This window comes from Medicago sativa, chromosome 6, assembly GCF_051527215.1.
Source record: "Medicago sativa cultivar Bolivia chromosome 6, Bolivia_mono, whole genome shotgun sequence".
NCBI classification, from domain to species: Eukaryota; Viridiplantae; Streptophyta; class Magnoliopsida; order Fabales; family Fabaceae; genus Medicago; species Medicago sativa.
In genome coordinates this window covers 38,047,905-38,074,011 of record NC_140754.1, presented here as the reverse complement: position 1 = coordinate 38,074,011, position 26,107 = coordinate 38,047,905, and the positions used below count along the sequence as shown (strand labels likewise).

The following is a 26,107-nucleotide window of genomic DNA, read 5'->3' as shown; positions in this document are numbered from 1 at the left end:
TCACTATGTTAGAATCTTTGTTACAAGCAATCTCACCCCAAGACCCCCTAACAATCTTTCTAACATAAACACAAGAAAGAAACCCTCTCTCTTGATTACAACACAAACACCAAACACTTTTGGTGGACTTTGAATCTTCCTGAATCAAAGAACCTTTTACAACAATCACAAGATAGCACCCCCACTATCTTAAACAATAATTCTCACCAACAATGGCAAGAAACTTTACAACAAAGTAGTTGAAGAATAACAAATGTATGGCTGGATATCTTTATCAATATCACTCTAACAAATGGACTTGGTGCTCAGAAAACTTTTTAATAAATGTTAAAGTGTATGCAAAGTTTTCCAAACAATTTGAATGAAAGTTTAAAAGCAAGTGATATTGAAAATGTCAATTGAGATAATGAAAGTTGTTGTGTTTTGATTGTTTTGATTCTCAATTGAATTTATAGAGGCTAAAAAGATGTTTATGAAGCAATGCTACTTTTTCTAAAAGAGTTACCAAATGTATAGAAACATATTTGAAATGACATCTATTCACAAAAATGAGTATAAGAACTTTTTGGCCGTTGGCAAATAAATTTTTTCTTTAGAATGAAATATCAACGGTTATGAAATTTAAATGCCAACAGATATAAAAATTGCTTCATAATCAAATGGAATGCCAACGGATAAAAAAAAATGGCACCTATAAATATGTCGCTGGCCATATCTAAGAAATAGACGTTGCCACGCTTTGATTTATTAGGCAAAATATTTTCTTTATAAAAGGCAATGGTAACAAAAAGATTAAGAGCTATTTTAATTCTGAATGCATGTTAAAAACAATATTTTTATACCAAAAAATATTGTAAAATTTTCATAACAAATAATGGTTTTTCATGCAAAAACTAATTTCATGTAAAATCACTTTATATGAAAATCATTGTAAGTGTGTAATTAATTTTCATGAGAGCTTTAGGCATTGCTTCATATGGAGAGTTAGAAAAATTGTTTGAAATTATTTTCTGAGCATTCTAAGTTGTTCCATAAGTTAAGAGTAATAAATCAAAAGACAAGTGTCATACTTACAAAGAATATAACCAAGAAGCCTATGCACTAATCTTCATTCTTAATCTTCATCTTGTTCCTCTATAGTTTTCTTCTTTTGTGATGTGAGTTTGTTATCATCAAAACTCAGCCAAGTCTAAGAAGGAAATCTTCTTCACAGTTGAATCGCTTCATTATTTATACTAGGCTCACTTGAATCGATTCTCATTTAAACATTTTTTCTTAGAATCACATTGTGCTTTGAGTCATATGATTTGCTAGGGTGCTAGTAGGGATTATAAGTTGGTTCTTTCAAGGAAATTGAATGGGCTTAATCAAGGTTCCAAAGTGAAGTGAATAATCTCATTCCACCTCCAAAGGCCTTGGGGGTTCTTTCTAATTGTTCTTGAAGTTTAAGGGGATCCATTTGCTGGACGTAGCATTGAAGAACTTGAGTGAAGAGTTTGAAGGGGTGCACGGGTGATTGAGGATTCGACGACATCAAGAAGCACCAAATTCAAAGGTTATTTGAAGTTTGGGGGAGTGCTTACATAGGGTTTGAAGAAATAGGATAGTTTCAAGGTACTCTTGTAATCACATTTGTATTCAACATTGTTACTATTTGTGGATGATCTTGGTGGAGGCTTTTTTCACCAAGAAGAGTTGACGTAACCCGAAGCGAGGACAAAAGGATGAACAACTATAAAAATATTGGTGTCGTTCTCTTTTCCTTATCCTCTTTAATTTTCGTTAATTGTATATGTTAATTGATTAATTGATAGTGTAGAAAATTGATAATTGATCTAAGTAGTTTTTGATAAAAATTTATCTAATTCCTTGAGTTAGATTTTTACTATTGTACTGGGATCAATTAGCTTCAAATTCTATCCAATTCATCAATTGCATATACATTCTGTTTTTGATTGATAACTTGTTATATTTTCTTATAGGTTTGGATTTGAAATTGTCTAGTTTTGCAAATTGTTCAAGAATAGTTAATATTTGATTGTAATAAGATTTACATTGTGAACTTCTCAATTCTATTGTAAATATCTTTGGCACATAGTCTTAATTTTTTGTAATAGTTGTGATTGTTTAAGCTTGTTTCCAATTAGTCAAAACATTTCAAATTCGTTTTGTTTAAACAAAATAACTTATCTTAATTGATTGGGTCGTCCTAAACACAATTCATTTTCATCACGTTGTTTAAATAGATTCAACTTGTCAACAATCCATTTCCGCTTCTCTCGTATCTCTACTCTCGCATCTTTCCTGATTCAATATATTTTAATTCAATGGTGGTCTTAGGAAATAAGGAAGAGGAAGAAAGAACAAGGACGAAAAAGAAAGAAGAGAGTAGAGAGACTCACGTGCCTCTCCCTTTTTTCTTTCCTTTTTCGATGTTTTAATTGAAAATATACATGTGTGGCAATTTTAATAATTTTTAATTAAAATAAGAGTAAAATACACTCCCCTTCCTTCAAAGATGTAAGTATTACACTCCCCTCCCTTCATGTTTCAAAACAAGTATGTGCTCTTAGTGTTCAAATTTATGATCCTTTATTTAAATTTCATATGAATTATAGATTTGATGCTTAAAGACAAAAATAAAGGGCGAAATCGTTAGCTGAAATTAAGTTAAAGGACGTTAAGTATAATTTTTCCTCTTTTTTTCAAATAGCACAATGACTAGAAACTCATCTTTTAAGGTAAATTAGTAAGTAATTCAGAGTTCAGTTTTAATGGAAGAATTTTTTTAATAACAAATGTTTATATGTTAATTATTATGTTAGTTTTTTCTCTTTAGAACTTGAACTTTAAACGTTAATTGTACTGTTAACCCTTCACTCAAATCAATTGAACTACTCGACCCATTATACAAGTAATATATGGTCTTTTTCGTGAGGTAATATTTTTTTATATATATATTTGTTGAAGCTTAAGACGATTATTTTGGTGCCTTTGTCTTTGATGTACCCCTCCCCTCCGTCTTATTGTTGATTTTAACAATTGGCATGAGAGAGATAGATAGAGACAAAAGTCTTGAGTCTTTTATAAATTTATGGTTGTTTCAAAAGTTGTCACATAAATAGTTATTCAAATTACACATCTCTTTCATAAAACTATCAAATCTATCACATTACTTTATTTTTCTGTTTTTTTACTTTGTTTCAAGATGTATATAAGATGTACAAAAAACCATTCCCCTAGATTATTTGTAGGCAAGTAAATACGGTGGTTTACAGGTCCTTATCATATCATAACCCAAAAATATTATTATGTTAAATCTTTTCTTATAATTCCCAAAAAATATACAATTTCAAAGATACATACAAATGGGGCCTCAATATATTGGTTTAGTTGTTTGCTCGCTTTGCTAAAAAAAAAACGGAAATACTTGTTTTTATTTTATTTTATTTTATTATATCAAGCTTTTATGTCTTTTTATGTTATAATCTGTTTACGTAATTTTATCAGATTTTCTATCAAGATTTTTTTTTTCTTCAATTTTTCTCATATCAAACTACTAAATAATCTCTTTTTTGAAGGATACTAAATAATCTCTTATTTTCACTTTCTTTTCTTTCATCTATATTTTCTTTATCAACCAAACAAATTGTAAAGAGAGCACAAACTAACTTGTCTCGATTTATTTGTCTCAAAAATTAAAAGTTGTTTTTATGTTTCTCGAACACTAAATTGGATCTCACGAACCAGAGATTGTTGTGTACAGTAAACATTATCAGTTGTGTACTTCCTCAAGTGATTCTTTCCCTAGAAAACATCTTGTCTTGTAATAATTAACTTATAATTACGTGGACCGTGTTTTCTACGTGTGGAAATGGGACCATACCAGTGGCCAATACCTAATCCAACATTTATTTGTTATCTTGAGTGTGGAAATGCAGCCCACTCAGACTCAAGGCATATCTCATGCCATAAGTATTTAGAGAAATAAAAAAAAAACACATTGAATATATTTTTAAAAGTTACACGAGTTGTGAAAATTCCCCTCAAAGAAAGAATGGTACAATTAAAAAATAAATTTAACAAAAAGATTATAAAAAATGCTAACAAGTATCTTTAGGCAATTGTTTAAGCATTAAAAAATACGAAGACCTAAAGATTATTTCTTGAAAAAATCAATGAAAAAAGTGTAGATCCTCTATTGCAAACTCTTTTGTACAGCACCTACAACGTCTTTATGAGAAACACTTGCATAGGCACAGGCCTAACACCTGTCTCTTGGGCACAGCCAATAGAATTTTGGCAACTCATGTCTATGAGTTTTTAAATCGGTTAAAAGATTAACTGATTTCATATAAGATTCTACTAAGTTGGTTAAGCGACTTTGATAAGTTTTTGTCTTTTTTGAAAATATAATATTTTTATCTTCATTTTTATCTTCATCCCTTAGGATTGTAATACTGGCTCTGATACCAGGTTGTGGGCAGAATTGCCAGCGGAATTTTCATTTTCTCGAACTTGATTTAACATTTGTTCGATTTTAATTAACCCTTGAAATGGTTTTAAGAGTGTTTTAGCTCTTTCTCTTTGTGTATTAGTAAGATTTTCTAAATCTTCTATTTCCCTTAGGAAATCTTCAATATATTCTATATGGTATTGTACGAATTCTTTAGAATGAAAAAGAATTTGCCTTAAGACAATTCTTCTATGATAAAATTCTATATCAGAGACTATGTTCTCTAATCTTTCTTTAAAGAGTTTTACTTCTGTTATAAGACCTAAACCAGGCATTATAGAATTTCTCTAATGTTTGTTCAAATTCAATTAGTTTTTGAGATGGCCATAACAGGGTTGTGGCTCTTTCTTTTTGCATGACAGAAATATTTTCTGTTTCTTCTAACTCTTCTATCATTTCATCTATATATGAAATTTGTAAAATTATTAAATCATGGATTCCCCAAATTGTATTTTTCATTTCTATTCTTAAAAAATTTTCTTCTATTTTATTAACTAGGTTATCTAGTTTTCTTCTGAATAAACTTAACTCATTTTTTATTGTTATTCCTGGCATTATAATTTTCTATTGATGCCTAACAATTCCGTTTTTATTTCTGATAAAGTTTTATTAAGCTTTCTCTTTTCATTACTATCTAATGAAGTTCTTGCTGGTAGGAACTTTGGTTCACTAGTACTTTCTTCTTGTTTTAGAAGAGGTGTTCTTTCTATAGTCATAATAGATTTTGACCTTTTTAATGGTTTTAGAATTGGTGATTCTAATTTTATTAGTGGGGCAAATAGTTTATCTATTTGTATTTTTTCTTTTCCACTAAATTCTATACTGTAATGGGAATTACTTAATGCATAATTCATTTTATAACTTACACTAAAAGGATGATTTCCTGGTTTCATGAGGGTTTGGTCTTTAAGCTTATAATGAATTACTAGAGATCTGTCTAGATCTATGTCATTTAAACTCAAACCTATCTGTAAATTTATGTCAAATTTTAATTTTCCACACTTTAAATTTCCCTCACCTTGGGTTATTAGTGAATGTTTTTCATTCATCCTAGCATCTTCAATAAGAAGTTCTAGTTCTGCATCTATTCCTTTCATAAAAGTACTTTTTATGATTATTTGGATAGTTGATATATGAATATATCCTATCTTCTGTCTTTTTTCTAACGATAGATGTTTTAATCTATTATTAATTTGTTCGTTATCAATTAAGGATATTACAACAGATCCGTCTGTTGATTCCATTGGTATGGCAACTTCTCCTACCATCATTCCATATTGTAGTATGTTTTCTCTGGATAATTTTTCTTTTATCAAGGAAAAAATACTTTTTTGTTTGAAATTTTCTTCAGGTTTTAAGGTAAAATCTACCTTTTCTATATGATCTATTAATACATCTGCTATAAAACCAGATGAACCTTCTTTTTTCATGCTAAATTCCATCATGAAATGTAAGAATTATAAAATATTTAAATTATTTAAAATCATACCTGACTTCGTCTTGGATTTTTGATGACTCTGATCTTTCGATCCTTTGGAATTTGAAATAATCTTTCGATTATTTGATGAAACTTGAAATAATCTTTCGATTATTGATATTAAAAAACTTAAAATTTTGCTATGACAACCTAATCCTGCGAAGTTCTTTCCCACAAACTAAAGGTACTTACTTCATTGATTTTAGTTGTAATTTACAAGTGAGCATCGAGGCTCTTATTTATAGGAGGAAAGGACTTACAGAGTAGGTCACATGTCACTTTCCTTCCAGCTCAAAAGAAAAACAAACAAAACATGCAAAGAAAAAAGTAAAAGCATTATCACATAAGGTGATAAGATTTTCAACTAAATGGACCCCATCTAACTCAGATGATAAGGTTCCATTATTACATCTTTTTTCCTACGGTCATCTACATGACGCGTGTCTAGGCTTTTTCTTTTGCCATATCTTTAGGTACTGTGATTGTCGGTATCTTGTCTTCTTCTGCCGACACTTTCTTTTTTGCACACCATTTACATGAGTGCCCTTTGTATTTTGAAAAATATTGGCAACACTCCTGTTGCACTTCATCTGGAACTTGGTAAAGAGAATTCTCAAATCTTGAGAATAGTTCTTCATAATGAAGTGTCTGCTTAAGGTGTTCTTCTGAAACCTTCTTCTTCGAATCGCAGACCATAAGACAGGTTTCTGTGGTATAGAGAACCTTATAATTAATAATGGTAGAACCATATCTAATAAGATTATCGTAAAAACGTTTCATTTGATAAATGAACGAATCTACTGTCCATCCAATACTTTCTGAATTTGGAGGTAGATAAGTTTTGTTTGAAATTCCTATTTTGATGACTGTCCTTGGTTTTACAGCCATAAAATTATTTTCTTCAAAAAACCATGGATAGGTTTGTTCAAACTGAAGATAAATCTCTCTTCCTTTAGCAAGGAAGTCATTAAATCTTTTTACTGTATCACCAATCTCTTTTGGAAGATCAGCGAGTTCTTGGAATCTTCGACCTTCTCCTTCTTCAAGATACACAGTCTTAAGCATTCCATAGTCATAAAATTCTTTAATCAATTCCTTGGAAATTCCTGGAACTGTATTAGCTTTTACCCCATGTGTGGTATTAACTGGGTAAAAACATTCAAGTGCTAATTCTTCTTTGAAGTTGGCTAGCCATCTCCACTTTCCCATGAAATCATCAAGGGTTTTTGGCTTATTTCTTTCCTTCTGGAGGTTTATTATGGATCCTACTGAGATCTTTTTCTTTGACTCCATTTTTGATGGTTGGCCAATTTCTTTAGCAATGGTCATTTCTTTATAGGAGGCCTTGTAGGCTTCTTTTGCTTCTTCCATTGTTGGATAAGCTTTGTGTCTGACATTTTTGCCATTAATGTGAAGGCTTGCAATTGCCCAATTATTGTAGATGCCTTTCATTGGACCATCATAGATGACATACACCTTCTTTGCTGGTTGTAGGTCGACAACATCGCTTGGCTGGTCTGAACCATTTTTTGACTCTTCACCTTCTTGTTCGACTTTGTCAGCCCATGACTTTTTTGTACCATCTTCTGGCATAGAGCCTGCTGAAGATGTTGATGAAAAACTTTGTTGTTCATTCAAAGTCTTTTTTGTTGGTTCTTCTGTTGCTGTTGGAGCTTCAACATTTATGATCTTGGTTAGACTTTCAATCATTTTAATCATCTCCCCCCTCTCTGAAGAGAGCTGTTTTAGCTTTTGGCTATGGATTTCAATTTGTTCTTCTTTTTGCTTCAAGCTATTGTAGAGAACTTTTAGAGCTTGCTCCATTCTCTTGTCAATGTATCTGCAAAACAATTATTTTCTGATTTTATTAGTTGAATGTAAGGATAGAATTGTTGGATGCGCATTTGCCATCGAACAAGTCTTCCTTGTTTATGATCAACTTTTAAATTGTAGCGCCAAAATCCGCTAGCATAAGTTGAATCAGTTCGTAATAAAAATCTTGATGGAATTAAATCCATTCTCCATTTTTCTAAAACATTTAAACAAGAAAGAGTTTCTTTCTCATTGATATGATATCTTGTTTCAGCATCTTTAAAAGAACCTGAGACATACTTGCATAAAACAAGATCTTTATCCTTAATTCGGATGTTATTACTTGAATAATCAAGTTTTGTATCAGTTGAAACTGATGTTTTATCTGATCGCCCATTAGGGATATCTGATTTTAACTGTGGGGTTGCGCCCATAGTGGTATAGGATTGTTGTGGGGTTTCATCCTCAACATATCCATTGAGATTTAATCCCAATTTTTGTTTACCATTAGGAAGAGCTCTCATAACTCCAGCCCAAGTAAACTGATTTGCATCAACATTTACAACCAAAAAATCATTTTCTGTTGGGTTGTATAGTTGTGGTAAAACTTTTAGTTTTTCTTTTAAAGATTTTACAGCCTCAGTATCTTTCTGTGTCCATGACCATGACACTTTTTCAGATATCTTCTTCTGTAAAACTTTTCTATCATTTGCTAAATCTTGAAGAAATCCTTCATTAGCAATATAATTTAAACATCCCAAAAATCTTTGGATTTGCTTTCTATCCACTAATTGATCAGGAAAAAGTAAAATTTTTTCTTGAACATGTGGTGATAAATCGAGTCTTCCTCCTTCCCTTATGATAAGACCAAGGAATTCGATTTCTTGTTTCAAGAGTACTGACTTTTTTCTAGATAAAACAATTCCTTTATCTTTTATTCTGTTTAAAACAGTAGTAACATCTTTGATATGTTGTTCTTTACTTCCTTTAGTAAAGATTAATATGTCATCGATATATACAAAACAAATATGATCAAGACCTTTAAGAGTATTGTCCATAAATCTTTGGTATATTGATGGTGCTTGTTTTAAACCAAATGGTAAAACATTCCATTCAAAATGTCCTTCTGGACAACTGAAAGCTGTTAAAGGTTTAGTTTCTTCTGATAACCTTAACTGCCAGTATCCAGATTTTGCATCTAAGGATGAAAACCAATTACATCCTCTTATTTTTTCAAAAATATAATCTTTTCTTGGTAACTTATATGAGTCACTTACAGTTGCCTCATTAAGTTTTTTATAATTAATCACCATTCGAGCTTTTCCTCTTTTTATCTCATTATGTTTTCTGACATAAAAAGCTGGCGCTGAATGTGGACTAATAGAAGGACTTATTAATCCTTTTTCTAATAGTTCTGCTATTTCTTTTTTAAATTCGTCCTTATCTTCTCCTGAATAAGGAATTTTGTATAGTGCCTTGACTTCCTTTTTAGGATCTTTAAGTTTTATAACAATTAAATCTTGTATTTTATTTATTATAGTATCTAATGGATTTTCAGAACAAACTTGATCTAGATGATATCCTAGATTTTGTTCAGTGGTTAAGTAAAACTTTCTTTTATCCCACATACATCTAAGTACATTGAGATTTTCTTTTATTGCCCTTAAAATTTCATTTTTTGTTATAATGTTTGTTGTAACAAATTCACTTTCTTCTGGGTTGTTTACATTAAACCATTTTAATGTTATAGTATCAAGCTTTTGAATAAAAGGACTATATAACTTCAGAAAGTTGTTTCCTATTATCAAGTCTATTCCAGAATCATGTTCATAAATTGATCTTACATAAAAATATTTATCTTCAATTTTTATGAAAACATTTTTTAAAACAAACCATATCTTATGTTTTGTTTTATCAGCAATAATTATTTCTTTTGGTTTTTTTAATCCAATCCAATCTTTGGATATGGATTTCCTTCCAAAACATAGGGTTGCACCAGTATCAATGTAACCCATGATTTTCTTTTTATTCAAGATAATTTGAATAAATGTTGAATTAGGATTTCCTTCTTTTAGGATTTTCCTACTCATTCTTCAAATTCTTCTTCAGTAGTATATTCAAAAATACTACTCTCATCAGAATCTATATCTGATTCTATTGGTTCGAAGCCTACATGCCAGATTAGTTTTAAGGTTTCTTTTTTAGATTCTTTCTTCTTGGGACATTCATTTGCATAATGTCCTTCTTCATGGCATAGCCAACATGTACATGTCTTCTTGCCTTTGGGGCATGAAGTCTTTTTAGGATATTTTTTCTTTCTCCTAAAATATTTTTGTTTATTAAATTTCTTAGGAAATTTCTTTTTTCTCCTATATTCTGATCGATCAATTTTTCTAAAGAACTTTCTTTTCCTTTTTCTAGGTTTTTTACAACCATAATTTCCTACTTTACCTTGTAGTTTATCACAACAATAGTTTATTTTTGCGTCTCTTTTAGCAATTTTATTCATGCATTGTTCAGATATCCATTGTTTTAGTGTAGTTATCCTAGCTCCTAAGGTATTTTCTAATCCCATTTCATTATTTGTTTTTTCATCAAACATTTCTTGCATTTTTATTCCTAATCCACTTGGGAGTTTATTATAAAATAAATTTAATAAATTATATTCTGTCCTTTTTGTTGGATTAATACCATAGTAATATTCTTCAAATTCACATATAAATGGATCTATTTGACACATATCACAAATTCTTAAATTAAAAATCTTGTGAATTAATGTATTTTGTAATTCTTTCTTAGCATCGATACTTTCATATCCTATGAATTCCTTCTTCAGGATTTCATACATATAGTCTACAGTTTCATTTCCCGTGGATGGTAATTCTGAATCTGGATATTCATGTATGAATTTCATAGCATTTCCATATGTCTTTGTCTTAAGATAATTAAAAATATCTTTTGGGCCAAAGGACTTTATTTGGACATCTATTTGAACATTTATTTTATGTTTTCGATACCATTCTCTTAATTCCTTCCCTCTATCTGTGATACAATCAAGATTAAGGACATCATTTTCACTTTGTGAGTTTACAATTGGAATATATTTTGGTGGTATACTTTTGTATTTTCTTTCATTTATTTTTTCTTGTATTATCTGTTGTTCAATAAATTCTTCTTTACCATCACGGCGTCCTCTTTTACGTCCTTGTTCTGATGTTTCTGCATTATCAGTTTTAACAAATTCTACTTGTGGATTTTCATCAAAACTTTCTACTGAACTTTCAGAATCTGCACTCTCTGAAAAATCATAGACAAATTTATATCCGTCTTCTGGATTTTCAATATTTTTATTCTTTTCGTTAATATCTAGTGTAGCCATTAAGGTTTGTAATTCTTGTAGCTGGTTAGCTATCTCTTCCTCTGTTTCGTCCATTTTAATAATTAGGAGCGAAAAATTGTATTTCTTGCGAGGGTTTTTCTACTACTTCTTTTACCTCATCTTCCCCCTCCTTGAAAAGAAGTTGAAGATCTTCTAAAGTTAGACTTTTATCTTTTTTAGATAAAAGGCTTATTAGATCAATTAGATCATCTATTTTTAAGCAGAGTTTTTCATCTAACCCTTTTTGGATATTTTCTAAATTTAATAATTTTTCTTCGAGTTTTTCTTTAAACTCTTTATCTATCCAGTACTCTGTTGAAGTTTCTATAAAAGAAACTATTTTTTCTAGTCGTTCTTGTAAAACAACTATTTTTTCATAAATATCTTGTATTTTTTCTCCAAGTCCTTTATTAGCCATGTAGAAATTCTTGTATCTCTATGCTTAAAAGATTTGCAAAATTTTCATATTCTCAGTATAAAGAGTAATTATTTTCTATTATAAGAAACCAGAATGCTGTTTCTCTTAACCATCTAATTTGATTTTTCACTCTAATTATATTGTTATAATTAGGTTTTAATATGAATGGTTGTGGTATTATTTTTCCAAATGGGTTTTGTACTTGCCAAGAAGTACGGTAAGGATTCTAGGGTTAGGAATCGTATCCTAGGGTTTTTGGACTGATGATTAGATGCCTTGAGACTGCTCTCAAGAGTGATATTTATAGCCTGTTTATGGGCTTGGGCTTTGGTTGCTTGGTTTCCAAGCAACGGGGGCATTGGCGTACTTTTGGTGATTTTGGAGGGTTCTAGAGACTAAGTGAGGCGGCGGCTTCATGGAAGACGCGCCTGGGCCTGGTGGCCCTTTTAACGGGCGACTTGGTCTTTATGGAGGGCGCCTAGGCCCTAATGCAGGGCGTCTAGGTCCTTACAGAGGGATTTTAAGCCTTTAGGAATATTATGACGGTCCACAGCCCCCCAAGCACGAGTCTTGGGACAAGGCGAAGTGATGATGACATAGGACTGGACTCCCCGGAGGTTCAGCAAGTCTTTAAGATGGTTATAATGGTCCACAGCCCCCCAAGCACGAGTCTTGGGACAAGGCGAAGTGTTTGGGATACGTTACGAGGCGTTGTTGCCCCATGGAGCTAATACTCCCTTGTCTTATTTCTCGAGGGCGGTCGTATGAAGGGTGTACGAAGCGCGCCTTTATGACTGTGATGAGACGTTCCGATACTTCCTGGGGATGGGTATATCATGCTTAACTTATTCGCGTCACGTCCACAGCCCCCCAAGCACGAGCCATTGGAAGCGGGCGAAGTGTTTTAATCGCGTTATGAAAGTGTGAACGCCGAGTGTATGACCTTACGACGCCCAGGGCGTGACAGACATTCGCGGCGCGTTTAACTTAATGGTGACCGTTTCGTATTCTTCTTCACCGATGAACGACACGCGTCACGATCTTACGACTTAAACCTACTCAATCGTCTGCGACACGCTTCCCTAAAACGAACTTCTCGCCTCCCTATAAGAAGGTCATGTTTGGTTTTTCCAACATTTTTTCCATTTCTCTCCCCTTCATTTCGCTATTCCAGCTTGCCTGAAGCTTCGACGATTTGTGCTAAACTCTTATACAGGTATTTTTCGTCCTCTTGTCACTTCTTCTCGTATTATTTTCGTTTTTTACTTTAAGTGCGATCGTAGCTTCTAGGGGGATGGTTTTAATTAGGGATTGTGATGCGGATGGTAAATTAATTTGCCCTACTGACCCAAACGAAAGGGATCAGCTGAGGAAGGAATGTTTGCGACATGCTACCGGGCCAGATGGGATTATTGACTGGGATAAGTACTACTTTGGGTTACACGGAGAGGAGTTGTTTAGTGACTTGTCTAGCGATTCTAGCGTTGATTCGGGTAGGGATAGTGACTGTGTGATTCTGTCTGCTACTCCAGGAACTCAGGGCAGACAGGAGGATTTCCAGGTCAACTCAACACCTCAAGAACTCTTGCCAGTATCTGACGACGAGGGCTCCTTTGTTAGCTCAGTAGAAATGGTTACCTTTGCGGATGAGGTGCGTATGGAGGAGTCGCTATACGTTGATGTCTCGGCCGTAGACCAGTTTAGGAGCAATTTTGACATCTCCGCAACTGGTAACGAGGAGGACGTGGTGCTGTTATCTTGCGATCCTGATGAACGAGTCTGTGATCAGGAGATGGCTGGTGAGGGCGACGAGTCGTATTTTGTTTATACCACCTTTCTCAAGGAGTTTGGCGTGAAGATTCCGTTCACGCCCTTTGAGATGGACGTTTTGAAGTTCTTAAACGTTGCTCCGACCCAAATTCGGCCTAATAGTTGGGCGTTTATTAGGGCTTTTGAGATACTGTGTAAGGCTTTAGGTCTGGAGCCCTCTGTTGGCGCGTTCCTCTGTTTCTATGGAACGAAAGACGTCAATAAAGGTACGTGGATCGCCATCTGCGCTCACCCTGGGAAGCGACTTTTTCCCCAATACGCCTGCAATTTTAAGAAGGAGTGGCGCGATACTTTTGTTAGAGTTCAGGGATTGCCTGGGTGTTCAACTTCGTCAGTGCTGTTGGACGGCGAGCCCAAGTTTCCTCTCAGGTGGACAAATAATCCTCTGGCGGTGGGAGGATATGACTTGGACGCCATGTCCCCCTATGAACGAACCTTGGTACAATTCCTTGAAGAGGTTCCTCTGACCAAGATTAATGAACTGTTGAATAGGGAAGGTGATGAGACACGCTTGACGGCTTACTTGCGTGAGTGTCCTACTTGGCCTTGCTTGTCGTATTTCTGTTGGTTCCCATTTTGCTTTTACTGATCTTCCTTTCTTCACTTCTTTTTTCTTTGCAGAAGAGATGCTGCCTTTGACTGGAGCGGAGATGAGGAAGTACCTTGCGGAGCTGGAGGCGAGCAAGATGAGTGATCCGGCGGGAAAGATGAGGAAGGAGGCTTCTTCGAAGGGTGATGGTGGGGGTACCGAAGCAGATGAGCCGGAGTCAGCGGCTGATGGGAACGCCGTTATCCACCTCGACTCGCCATCTTCCAAGAGGGCGAGAACCGGCAAGGGGGCCAGATCGGGAGGTAGCCGATCTTCGGCGCGTGCTAATGTTGGGGGTACTTCTCTGAACGACCTAGCCATGGAGTCGTTCTGGCATTCAGAGTTTGACTTCCGCCGGTAAACTCCCTTTCCTTGTTGTTTTTTGGGATCTTGATTTTTAGTCGTCACAATCTAAATGAGCTTGGTTGCTTGTTTCGCAGGTACATGGCAGAGAAGGTTCCATTTGCCCAGGTTGATGTTGAAGCGGCGGTGAAGGCGAAGTCTAGTGACTTGGTCGCCGACGTTGGCACAGCCGCCCTTCGCACTCTGCTGTTGAGTCACGCCTGGGAGTTGAAGTATGGATCCTTGGAGAAGAAGCACTTGGATGCTGCAGAGGACGTGGAAAAATGGAAGCACAAAGCTGTTGGTTTGGAGGGGCGACTATCGGATGCGCTGCAAGAAAAGAAAGCTGCGGAGAAGGCCTTGGAGGAGATGAAGCGGGAAAAGGAAGCTGCTGAGAAAGAGAGAGACGAGAAGGACTTGGCTCTGAAGAAGTCCAACTTGGCGGTGGATGAGGGACGGCGCTCCCTAGCCGTGTATTTCCAGAATGGATTCAAGCTAGCTACCGAACAAGTTGTTCTTTTTAACCCAGAGGCCAAGTTGGAGGAGCTTGATCCTTTCAAAGTCATTGTGGATGGTCAGCTGGTAGATGACGAGTGAATTTTATGTTGTAACTAACTATGGCGGCTCTGCGTAGCGCCTTTATTTTGAACAATGTGTAATGGCGTTTTTAAATTAAACTTCTGCGAATTTCATCCTATTCTCGTTTAAACAATGCTTGTGTTGGCGGTCCTGCTTATATTTATTTTGATTGAAAGTCGTTTATGTTCGCAATTTTCTTTCGACTTTTTATGGCTCCCGTGTGGAAGGTTATGGCGACCTCGGAGTTTGTGGCGCCTTAATATCTTTGTTTGGTGGAAATTCATTTTTGTGGCGCGCACAGTATTTTTATCTTCTCGTTTTGGGATGACTCCGTTTCTTCTTTCTTTCGGCGACTTATTTAGTCGAACCCTTTTTTAGGGTGGCCGCCTATATTGTTGCTAGCGACTTATTTAGTCGAACCCTCTACAGGGTGGTCGCAATATCTTTTATTTTCTTTCGGCGACTTATTTAGTCGAACCCTCTCTTTTTAGGGTGGCCGCCTATATTGTTGCTAGCGACTTATTTAGTCGAACCCTCTACAGGGTGGTCGCAATATCTTTTATTTTCTTTCGGCGACTTATTTAGTCGAACCCTCTCTTTTTAGGGTGGCCGCCTATATTGTTGCTAGCGACTTATTTAGTCGAACCCTCTACAGGGTGGTCGCAATATCTTTTATTTCTTTGTGTCACGTTGTCCTTTCTATTTGATGTTTGGTCTGTTTAAAAAATGGAAATAACAAGTAACATGTGGAGAGACCATCATATATGGAAAGGAGAGAGCGCCTCGTTAAAAACCCCTGCCCTTGCAGGGGAAAAGAGTGCTACCCTAACCTCATGTTTCTTTAATAATATGAAGAAATAACAAAGAAATAACAATATTCATCGTGGTGGCGGTACGCCATCCTTAAAAAAAAAAAAAAAAAAAGACACTAACTATAATAATGGCGTAGATTGGCTATATTCCAGGTGCGGGGAATAGCCACTCCACTCAATTCTTCCAGCTTGTATGCACCACGCGAGCATTTCTCTCGGATTCTGTAGGGGCCCTCCCAATTAGGAAATAGCTTGCCAATTCTTGTTGGGGCGAAGACTTGCTTTAGTACCAGATCGCCCTCCTTCAATTCCCTAGGCGTCACTCTAGAATTGTAGTGGCGAGCTGCTCTTTGTTTGGCGGCAAACTCTCGGATGTGGGCTTGTTCCCTCACCTCATCAATGATATCCATGTTTACTGCCATACCTGCTTCGTTTGCTTTTTTACAGAAATAAAATAACGTAAATTGGAGAAACATTTAAGTCAATTCGTTCTGAAGTAAAGTTTGTTTCCCTGCACAAAAAATGTGTTAGATGGTCTAATAACAATACGGTACCTTCTTCCGAAAACGCATCTCGTCGCCACGTGGGAGTATCTATTTCCACGGGTAGCATGGCGTCCGCGCCGTAAACCATTGTGAATGGCGTTTCCTTGGTGGTGGAGTGCGGAGTAGTGTGATATGACCATAGTACCTGTACTTACGTGGGCGTGGCATTTATCGTAATTTTTTCATGGAATATTTCAAAATCAAAGAGTTTAATTTCAATAGCTGAGATTAATTGGCGCATTATACTTACCTCATGTAGCTGCTCTGCCCAAAGGCTCTTGGCCGCCTCCAGCTTTTTCTTGATTCCGTTCAGAATGACTTTATTTGCTGATTCGGCTTGTCCATTGGCTTGTGGGTGGATCACCGAAGCGAAGTTCGTTTGGATTCCTAAGTGCTTGCAGAAGTCTACTACTGTTGAGCTTGCGAACTGTGTTCCGTTGTCCGATACTATGCACCTGGGGAGCCCAAAGCGACAAATAATCTTTTTCCAGTAGAATTTCTTGACCCTTTCTGCTGTTATTTTGGCGACCGCTTCCGCCTCGATCCATTTAGTAAAATAGTCAACGCCCACGATAAGAAACTTCAGCTGTCCTGGTGCGAGAGGAAAAGGGCCGACTATGTCAACCGCCCATTTGTGAAAGGGCCATGGAGAATACACAGAGGTTAGTTCCTGGGCTGGGGCGTGCTCTTTGTCGGAGAATCTTTGGCACTTGTCGCATTTTTTCACGAAGTCTGAACTGTCCTGAAGCATGGTGGGCCAATAGTATCCTGCGCGGAGTAGCTTTGCCGCCAGCGCCCGTCCTCCGATGTGGCTGCCACAAACGCCTTCATGCACTTCGAGCAATACTAATTGGGTCTCATCTTCACCCAAGCAGCGCAACAACGGATTCGTTCGCCCTCGTTTGTAGAGTTTTCCTGATATGATGACAAATTTGGAAGCTCTTTTTCGTACTGTCTGTTCTTCTTCGCTGTTTTTAGGCGTGAATGATCCAGTTAAGTATCTTAGCAATGGTTCCATCCAACCTTCCTCCCCCTTAACGATGTGATGCACACTTTCGTTATTGGTGCTGGGCGTTGTAATAACTTCTTGGATGACTGTCCTATTGTTTCCTGGTCGTTTGGTGCTGGCGAGTTTGGCCAATAGGTCGGCCCTGGCGTTTTGCTCTCGTGGTACATAGACTGCTTCGAAGAACACGAACCTTTTGGCGAGGTCTTGTACTTTTGTTAAATATTTGATGAGTTGGGAGTCCTTGGTCTGATACTCGCCCGTAATCTGACTCATTACCAATTGAGAGTCACTCCTTGCTCTCAGGTTTTCTGCTCCCATTTCTTGCGCCAAAATCATGCCGGCAATTAGCGCTTCGTACTCCGCCTGATTGTTGCTTGCTTTGAATTCGAATCTGAGGGATTGTTCTATGAGGATATCTTCTGGTCCCTCCAAGACGACGCCCGCCCCGCTCCCTTTTAAATTGGAGGAGCCATCGACGGATAAAAGCCACACAAATGGGGGGCGTGCTTGCGCAGGCGATGTGAGCTCTACGACAAAATCTGCTAACACCTGAGACTTAACACTCCCTCTTGGCACGAACTGGACATCGTACTCTGATAGCTCTATGGACCAAGCGACCATTCGTCCAGCTAGATCTGGCTTTCCGAGGACTTGCTTGATAGGATAATCCGTCTTCACCACAATCTTGTGACTTTGGAAGTACGGTCGGAGCTTCCTCGCCGTAGTTACCACTGCAAGGGCCAGGCGCTCTAGCTTCTGATATCGTAATTCAGCACCCTTGAACACTCTGCTGACAAAGTAGATTGGCCTTTCACCTGCGTCCGAGTCTTCTACTAGGACTGTGCTCATGGCGTTCTCAGAAATAGCCAAGTATAGAAACAGGATGGCGCTCGGACTTGGTCGTTGAAGGATAGGCGGGCTGGATAAGAACCGCTTGATCTGCTGGAAGGCCTCTTCACATTCTGGCGTCCACTCGAATTTCTCCTTTTTCCTGATGGATGCGAAAAAAGAGAAAGCTTTATCGCCCGCACAAGATAGGAAACGAGATAGTGCGGCTAATCGTCCTGTTAGCTGCTGGACCTCTTTGATGCTGGAGGGGCTCCTCATGTCGATCACCGCCTGACACTTGTCTGGATTTGCTTCTATACCCCGTCTCGTCATGAGGAAACCCAAAAACTTTCCCGCCTGTACTCCGAAAGAACACTTAGCTGGGTTCAACCGAATTCTATATTTTCTTACTTGGCCCAAGATTTCTTCCAGGTCTTCGGCATGGCTGCGCCCTTCCTTTGTTTTTGCTACCAGATCGTCGATGTATACTTCCAGGTTCCTTCCTATTTGTTGGGCGAAAGCCATGTCCATAGATCTTTGAAAAGTGGCTCCGGCGTTTTTGAGGCCGAAGGACATGACCTCGTAGTGGTAGTTCTTCGTATTGGTCATAAATGCTGTCTTGGGAGCATCCAAGGGGTCCATTCTAATTTGATTGTAACCAGAGTAGGCGTCCATGAAACTCAGAGTCTTGAAGCCTGAGGCGTTGTCAATTAGGTGGTCGATGTTCGGGAGTGGGTAAGGATCTTTGGGGCACGCCATGTTTAAGTCGGTATAATCCACGCACATTCTCCACTTTCCGTTTGCCTTTTTTACCAGAACAGTATTAGCCAACCATGTGGGGTACTTGATCTCGCTAATGAAACGGGCGTCTGCTAGTTTCTTTACCTCTTCGTCTACGGCTTTCCTTCTTTCCTCGCCCATCTTACGCTTTCGCTGTACAACTGGTTTAATGCCTGGCTTGATGGATAGGTGGTGGCAAGCAATGTCAGGGTCCATCCCTGGCATTTCGGACGGATGCCAAGCAAAAAGATCTAGGTTCTTTCGGAGTAGACCTATGAGGGCGCCTTCTTCTTCTTTACTAAGCGACGTACCAATCTTAGTCGTTTGATGGGCTTCAGGACCGATGGAGATTTCTTTCAGGTCTTCGGTGGGTTCTATTCGTTCTTGTTGGAATTCTTCCCTGGGGTCGAGATCTATCATGTTGACTTCGTGTGCGACTTCGTCGACGGATTTCTTCCGAGTCTTCTGCAGGCGCAGGCTATTGTGATAGCATTCTCTGGCCAGCTTTTGGTCGCCTTTGATGGTGCCTATTTTTCCGTTATCAAGGGGGTACTTCATGACTAAGAATTTTGTTGATAGGAAACCGCCCAGCAAGTTGAAAGCGGGACGCCCAATGATGATGTTGTAGGAACTTGGTGAGTTGACTACAAGATACCGTACGCGAACAGTTTTGGCGTGAGATCCGTGACCGAACGTTGTCTTAAGGGTAATGTAGCCCCTGACGTGGACTTGCTCGCCGGTGAACCCCGCCAACGTGCCTCTGAAGGGTTGCAATTGCTCCGGATCCAACCCCATTCGGTCGAAAGTGTCGTAGTAGAGGATGTCAGCTGAGCTTCCTGGGTCTATTAGCACTCTCTTTACGTCCCATTTGAAGATTTGCAGCGTGACCACCATGGGATCGTCGTCATGTGGTACGACGTCTCTGTAATCCTTCGCAGTAAAGGATACGTCAGGCTCGTGTTCTGAAATTTGCTTCTCATATTCCTGGCAAAGCATGACCTGTCTTACATATTTCTTGCGGGACGAACTCGACTCTCCTCCTCCGGAGAAGCCGCCAGAAATTGTGTTCAGTGTGTGCCTCTTTCCTTCTGGTGTTCCCTCTTTCTTGTTTTCCCCTACGTGCTTGTCTTCGCCCCGGCGGTCCTGGGTGTACCCCCTTAGCTTGCCATTTTGTATTAACCTTTCAATTTCGCGGCGCAAGTGTATGCACGAATCAGTATCGTGACCCTTTATTCTGTGATACTTGCACCATTTATCTTTGTCAGCTCCCATGGTGTTGAATCGTGGTGGGGGTGGTTCCCGAATTAGCTTGGTTTTGTAGATTTCCTTCATGATGCGCTCTGGTCTAGTGTTCAGAGGGGTGAAGTTCTCCGTGCGCGGCCTGTAGGTGTAGGGCGCGTAGTTTCGCTTTTCTGCTCTCTGATAGGGGGCACGGTCCCTGTTGGAAGGCGGTTGGTAAGGTCGCCTTTCCGTATTGGTCGACGCCCGCTCCTTGGCGTCCCTTGCTTTCTTTTCTGCGTTGCTTTCCTCTCCTTTGATATAGCAATCCGCTCTGGCGATTATTTCCTCCATGGAATCGGCAGGCTTCTGAGCTAGTGACTCGCTGAACTGACCCGCCCGAAGGCCATTCTGGAAAGCGCCCACAAATACTTCTTGATTAGGATTAACTACCTTTATAGTCGTTTCGTTGAACCTTGCCAGGTAGTCTCTGAGGGATTCGTTGTGCCCCTGTCGCACGTTGAAAAGGCTGGTGGCGGGGACCTTACGGTGGCGACTTGCCGAGAACTGTTGGATAAGTTTTCTTGTCATATCTGGATAACTGACGATGGAGAACCGGGGAAGGTTCATATACCAGCGTAGGGCAGCATCTGAGAAAGTACCAGCCAATAATTTGCACTTGAGGGAATCAGGAGCTCCGACGACGGCCATGCGAGTATTGAAGGCTGTGACGTGTTCCATGGGATCGCTTTTTCCATCGAAAACGGAAAGGTGAGGAGGCTTAAAGTTCTCTGGGACTGGCGCGCCCCATATCTCGGCGGATAAGGGTTGAGGCTCTGGGTCGTCCATCTCGCCATGGTTTGATTCATCTTTTTCTTCTTGCTGTTTCTGCTGCATGGTCTCCATCGAGGCTTGTAGGGCCTCGTTGTGTTCTTTCAACTGAGCGAGTTGAGTTCGCATGGTTTCTAATTCTTCAGCGGTTGCCATGATGAGGCCTTTCTCTAAACCGTACGTGAGGTGCGGTTTAGGTTTGGTTGGAAGAAAAAAGGAAGGGTTTCCAAATCGTAAAGGGAGTTTCGACGATTTGGAGGTCTTGTTTCAAGGTTTCCGGATTACAATTCGCGATCCAGAAACGTGGTCAAGGTTAGTTTTACCTTTTCCCACAGACGGCGCCAACTGTACTTGCCAAGAAGTACGGTAAGGATTCTAGGGTTAGGAATCGTATCCTAGGGTTTTTGGACTGATGATTAGATGCCTTGAGACTGCTCTCAAGAGTGATATTTATAGCCTGTTTATGGGCTTGGGCTTTGGTTGCTTGGTTTCCAAGCAACGGAGGCATTGGCGTACTTTTGGTGATTTTGGAGGGTTCTAGAGACTAAGTGAGGCGGCGGCTTCATGGAAGACGCGCCTGGGCCTGGTGGCCCTTTTAACGGGCGACTTGGTCTTTATGGAGGGCGCCTAGGCCCTAATGCAGGGCGTCTAGGTCCTTACAGAGGGATTTTAAGCCTTTAGGAATATTATGACGGTCCAGGTTTATTAATCCATCCATGGATTATCTTGCTAGTTTTTTAAGACTGTTTCTGAGTTGTTCAGCTTTAACTACGTATCTTGAAAAGAGATGATAGTCAAAACTCTCTTTTAAATAATAAGTAGCTGTTTCATCACACCATTTAATCTGTGCTTTAACCAGACATATTTCTTGGTAATTAGGATTTAAAACAAATGGCAACAAAACTATTTTTCCTTTTGGATTTTTATAATATTTTCTTTGGGACTTTTTAAACCGGTTTTTACAAGAACTGGTTTTAGAAGTTTTTGACATGTGTCAAATTTTTACTTGTTGTGTCCAAGGATGACGTGTTGGGGTTGTGTGCAAGGAAGATTTTCTCCGTCTTTATATACCTTTTCTTGCTTGTGATAAAAGAAAGAAAGATGGGACCATAGTTTATCTCCATTTTTTAATACGCCTCCACTAAAGATATAATTAAACGGTTTTTTTTATCATTTGTAAATTTTCACATATTAAGAAGTTTAAAACCGCCCCCTAGAAAAAAAAATTAAAATCGTAAGTTTGTATTAAAATTTGTATATTTTATATTAAATATATAATTTTTTAAGACATAATTGTTGTTTTTTGAAAAAATATTGTTACTTTTAATTGTATTAACATGTGGAATATTATATTTTAAAAAAGTAAATTTCTGACCAATAAACTACTAGACAAAAAAACATGTGCAATATTATACATGAAAAAGTTCAAAATCAAGATTCCTGAAAAGTATGACAATTTCTGAAGTTAATACGTCAATTTGACATGTACTAGTATATTTACTTATTAAATTAAAAACTAAATAAATTTTATTTTAGTTTTTAAAATTGTTTCCTATCATCTAAAAAAATATCATAATTAATTTTTTTTAATAAGCTAAACTAACCGACTCAAATTGGTATCACGGATACTCGAACCTAAGACATTGAATTTATAAAATATCTATACTTTCATATAAAAAAATTATGTTTTAGTGTCATATTTTTTCTTCTAATTTTATCCTTCACTTAAACCTTCTTTGAAAAAAAAAATCCTTCACTTATACCTTTTTCTACCATTATATCCTTCTATTTTATCATTCTTTATAAATCAAAGAACTTAATTTATAAAATAATCGGATAAAACTTAATAATAAAAATAATTAGAAGATGGCGTATACGCATTATAATCAAACAAATCTGAAAGAAATAAGTAAATTAGTATGATGAGATTGATTTGTTAAAAGGTAGTGATTATTATATTTTATTTAATTCAAAAGAATTATTATTAGTATATTTTATCTTACATATCGAATAATGCCATATTCTTAACCCTACTACTTGCATTTTATTCCCCACCCAAGATGTTCTTTTCCCCAGTTAGGATTGAAACCAAACAAGCCTGATCAAAGTTGACTGAACCACTCCTCACCAAAATCAATTGTCTAGAAAGGTGTACTCACTGGTCAACAATGGAATTACCATTGCTTATTTGTTTTATTTATAAGTGAATTGTCATTGTATGTATCTTTGAAATTGTATATTTTTTGGGAATTATAAGAAAAGATTTAACATAATAATATTTTTGGGTTATGATGATAAGGACCTATAAACCATCGTATTTACTTCCCTACAAATAAACTAGGGAAATGTTTTCTTTACATCTTATATACATCTTGAAACAAAGTAAAAAAACAGAAAAATAATAAAGTAATGTGATAGATTTAATAGTTTTCTGTAAGAGGTGTATAATTTGAATAACCATTTATTTATATGATAACTTTTAAAACAATCATAAATTTATAAAAGACTCAAGACTTTTGTCTCTATCATGGCAATTGTTAAAATCAACAAAAGAATTACTCTATCATTATTTTAAAAACTATGCAAAACTCAAATGAGAGTACCCTTAAAATAAGACGGAGGGGAGGGGTACATCAAAGACAAAGGCACCAAAATAATCGTCTTAAGCTTCAACAAATATATATATATATATATATATATATATATATATATATATATATATATATATATATATATATATATATAATATGGGGTTTGCTAGAACACACCCACTATTTTTTATGTGGGAGTGTTTTAGCAAAGCTACACCTTAGGGTGTAATTAACCACTTTTTAGTTATTTACTTGCTAAAACACTCCCACATAAAAACTAGTGGGTGTGTTATAGCAAATGCCTATAGGATTTGCTAGAACACACCCACTTGTTTTTGTTAGAAGGTGTGTTATAGCAACATACACCTTAGGGTGTATTTAACCACTTTTTAGTTATTTACTCGCTAAAACACTCCCACATAAAAACTAGTGGGTGTGTTCTAGCAAACCCCTATAAATATTACCTCACGAAAAAGACCATATATTTTTCAATATTTGAAATTTGAGGTGTAAGCACAAACAAAATAATACTAGCGAGGAGTTAATAATACTTGTATAATGGGTCGGGTAGTTCAACTGATTTGAGTGAAGGGTTAACAATTAACGTTTAAAGTTCAAGTTCTAAAGAGAAAAAACTAACATAACAATTAACATTTTAAACATATGTTATTAAAAAAAAAATCTTCCATTAAAATTGAACTCTGAATTACTTACTAATTTACCTTAAAAGATGAGTTTCTAGTCATTGTGCTATTTGAAAAAAGAGAGGAAAAATTATACTTAACGTCCTTTAACTTAATTTCGGCTAACGATTTCGCCCTTTATTTTTTTCATGTCATTTTTGTCTTTTCGGTATGTTTAAGCATCAAATCTATAATTCATATGAAATTTGAATAAAGGATCATAAATTTGAATACTAAGAGCACATACCAAAATAAAATCATAAATTTAAATTTTAAAAATCCATATGTTAATTGATCAAAATGATGAAAACGACAAAAAAAAAAAAAAGAAAGATAAACAACGGAATTGTAACTTGAAATTTAGTTAAACAACCACAAAAATAATTTTGCCAAAAAAAAATTAATTAATTCACATAGTGATCTTCACTCTATTTTGAGACATAAATTAATGACTTAAAGTATTTTTTATTAGTTGATTTATTTGCTTAGGTGAAATTTGATTCGATGGTTTGATTTTCCACCAACGAAAAGTCATCCATGTTAAGTTAAATGGCAACCTTGTGATTAAACGTAAAACTTTGGACTAAAATAAACCAATCTCCACTCTTACTCTTCACCTATAAAACCAATTTTAGACTCCAAAGTTTCATCACATAATCACATTCTCAAATTTCAACACAAACATAAAAAAAAAAAATTAAAATGGCTTCACGCTATGAAGCTGAAGTGAAACTTTCATCAGCTTACAATCTCAAAAACGTGAACTGGCGCAACGGCTCAAACAAACCATACGGTGTCGTATGGATTGATCCAAAGAACAAATTCTCAACCAAAGTTGATGAAAACGGAGACACAGAAGCCAATTGGGATCAAACTCTCATAATCCCTTTACCTCCTCAACCAATTGAAGATCTTACTCTTTACATCGACATCGTGCATGCCGGCTCGGAGCCGGACACCAAGCCACTCATCGGCTCAGCTCGGCTTAAATTAGTTGAAGTTCTAGATGATGTTGGGATCGGCGAGCGTGTCAGCCGATCCCTTACATTGAAAAGACCGTCAGGAAGACCGCATGGGAAAGTTGATGTTAAAGTAACAATTAGAGAGCCTGGCTATCGTGGGTCGGGTGAGTACTACGCTCCTCCTTATGGTGTCCCTCCACCTCAGTCATCAACGAGGGATTATAATTATAATCCCTCTGCTCCTGGATATGGAAACCCTTATGGTGCACCGCCACAGAATTATGGTTATTCTGCAGCGCCACCTGGAGGGTATCCTTATAACGCAGGGCCTCAAACTGCGCCACCTGGTGGTTATCCTTATAATGCGGGGCCTCAAACTACTGGGTATGAGCCCGGGTACGGGTCATCGTATGGACAAGGCAGTAGTTATGGGTATGGACAAGTGGAGGAAAAGAAGAAAAGTAAGTTTGGTGGGATGGGGACAGGATTGGCTGTTGGTGCAGTTGCTGGGGTGTTAGGTGGAGTTGCCCTTGTGGAGGGTGCTGAGTATCTTGAGGATAAGATTGCTGATGATGCAGCTGATAAAGTTGAAGATGATCTTGGTTATGATGATGATGATGGTGGTTATGATGGTGATGATTTCTAGAGAATGAAAACTTTGGAGATAAGTGTTTTTCTGTCAATAAAGGAAAAGCTGAAAAAGATATTATACTTTGAACATTAATTAAATTGTGTGTGAAATTTGCATATGTTGTCTGATTTCTCTAATTAAACCTTGCATTTGTTGGATTTTCTGTCATTTTTGTAGTTTATCTTTTCACAAATTTTAAATTATATGCGAAAAAGTTATATGAAGATCAAATTCACGTCATTTTCAATGAATTTTTCTTTATATTTAGGATGAAA

At 37.0% G+C, this 26,107-nt stretch overlaps 2 protein-coding genes across 2 annotated transcripts; both read left to right on the top strand.

Annotated features, from left to right (window-relative positions):
* Nucleotides 1–11,834: 11,834 nt before the first annotated feature.
* On the top strand, nt 11,835–14,047 carry LOC146914974 (uncharacterized). The gene has a single exon (XM_085716247.1). It carries the CDS (start codon nt 12,897–12,899, stop codon nt 14,019–14,021), a length of 1,125 nt encoding a protein of 374 aa, XP_085572373.1. The 5' UTR covers nt 11,835–12,896; the 3' UTR covers nt 14,022–14,047.
* Nucleotides 14,048–24,840: 10,793 nt separating this feature from the next.
* On the top strand, nt 24,841–26,072 carry LOC146914973 (Calcium-dependent lipid-binding (CaLB domain) family protein). The gene has a single exon (XM_085717579.1). It carries the CDS (start codon nt 24,942–24,944, stop codon nt 25,845–25,847), a length of 906 nt encoding a protein of 301 aa, XP_085573705.1. The 5' UTR covers nt 24,841–24,941; the 3' UTR covers nt 25,848–26,072.
* The last annotated feature ends 35 nt before the right edge of the window (nt 26,073–26,107 follow it).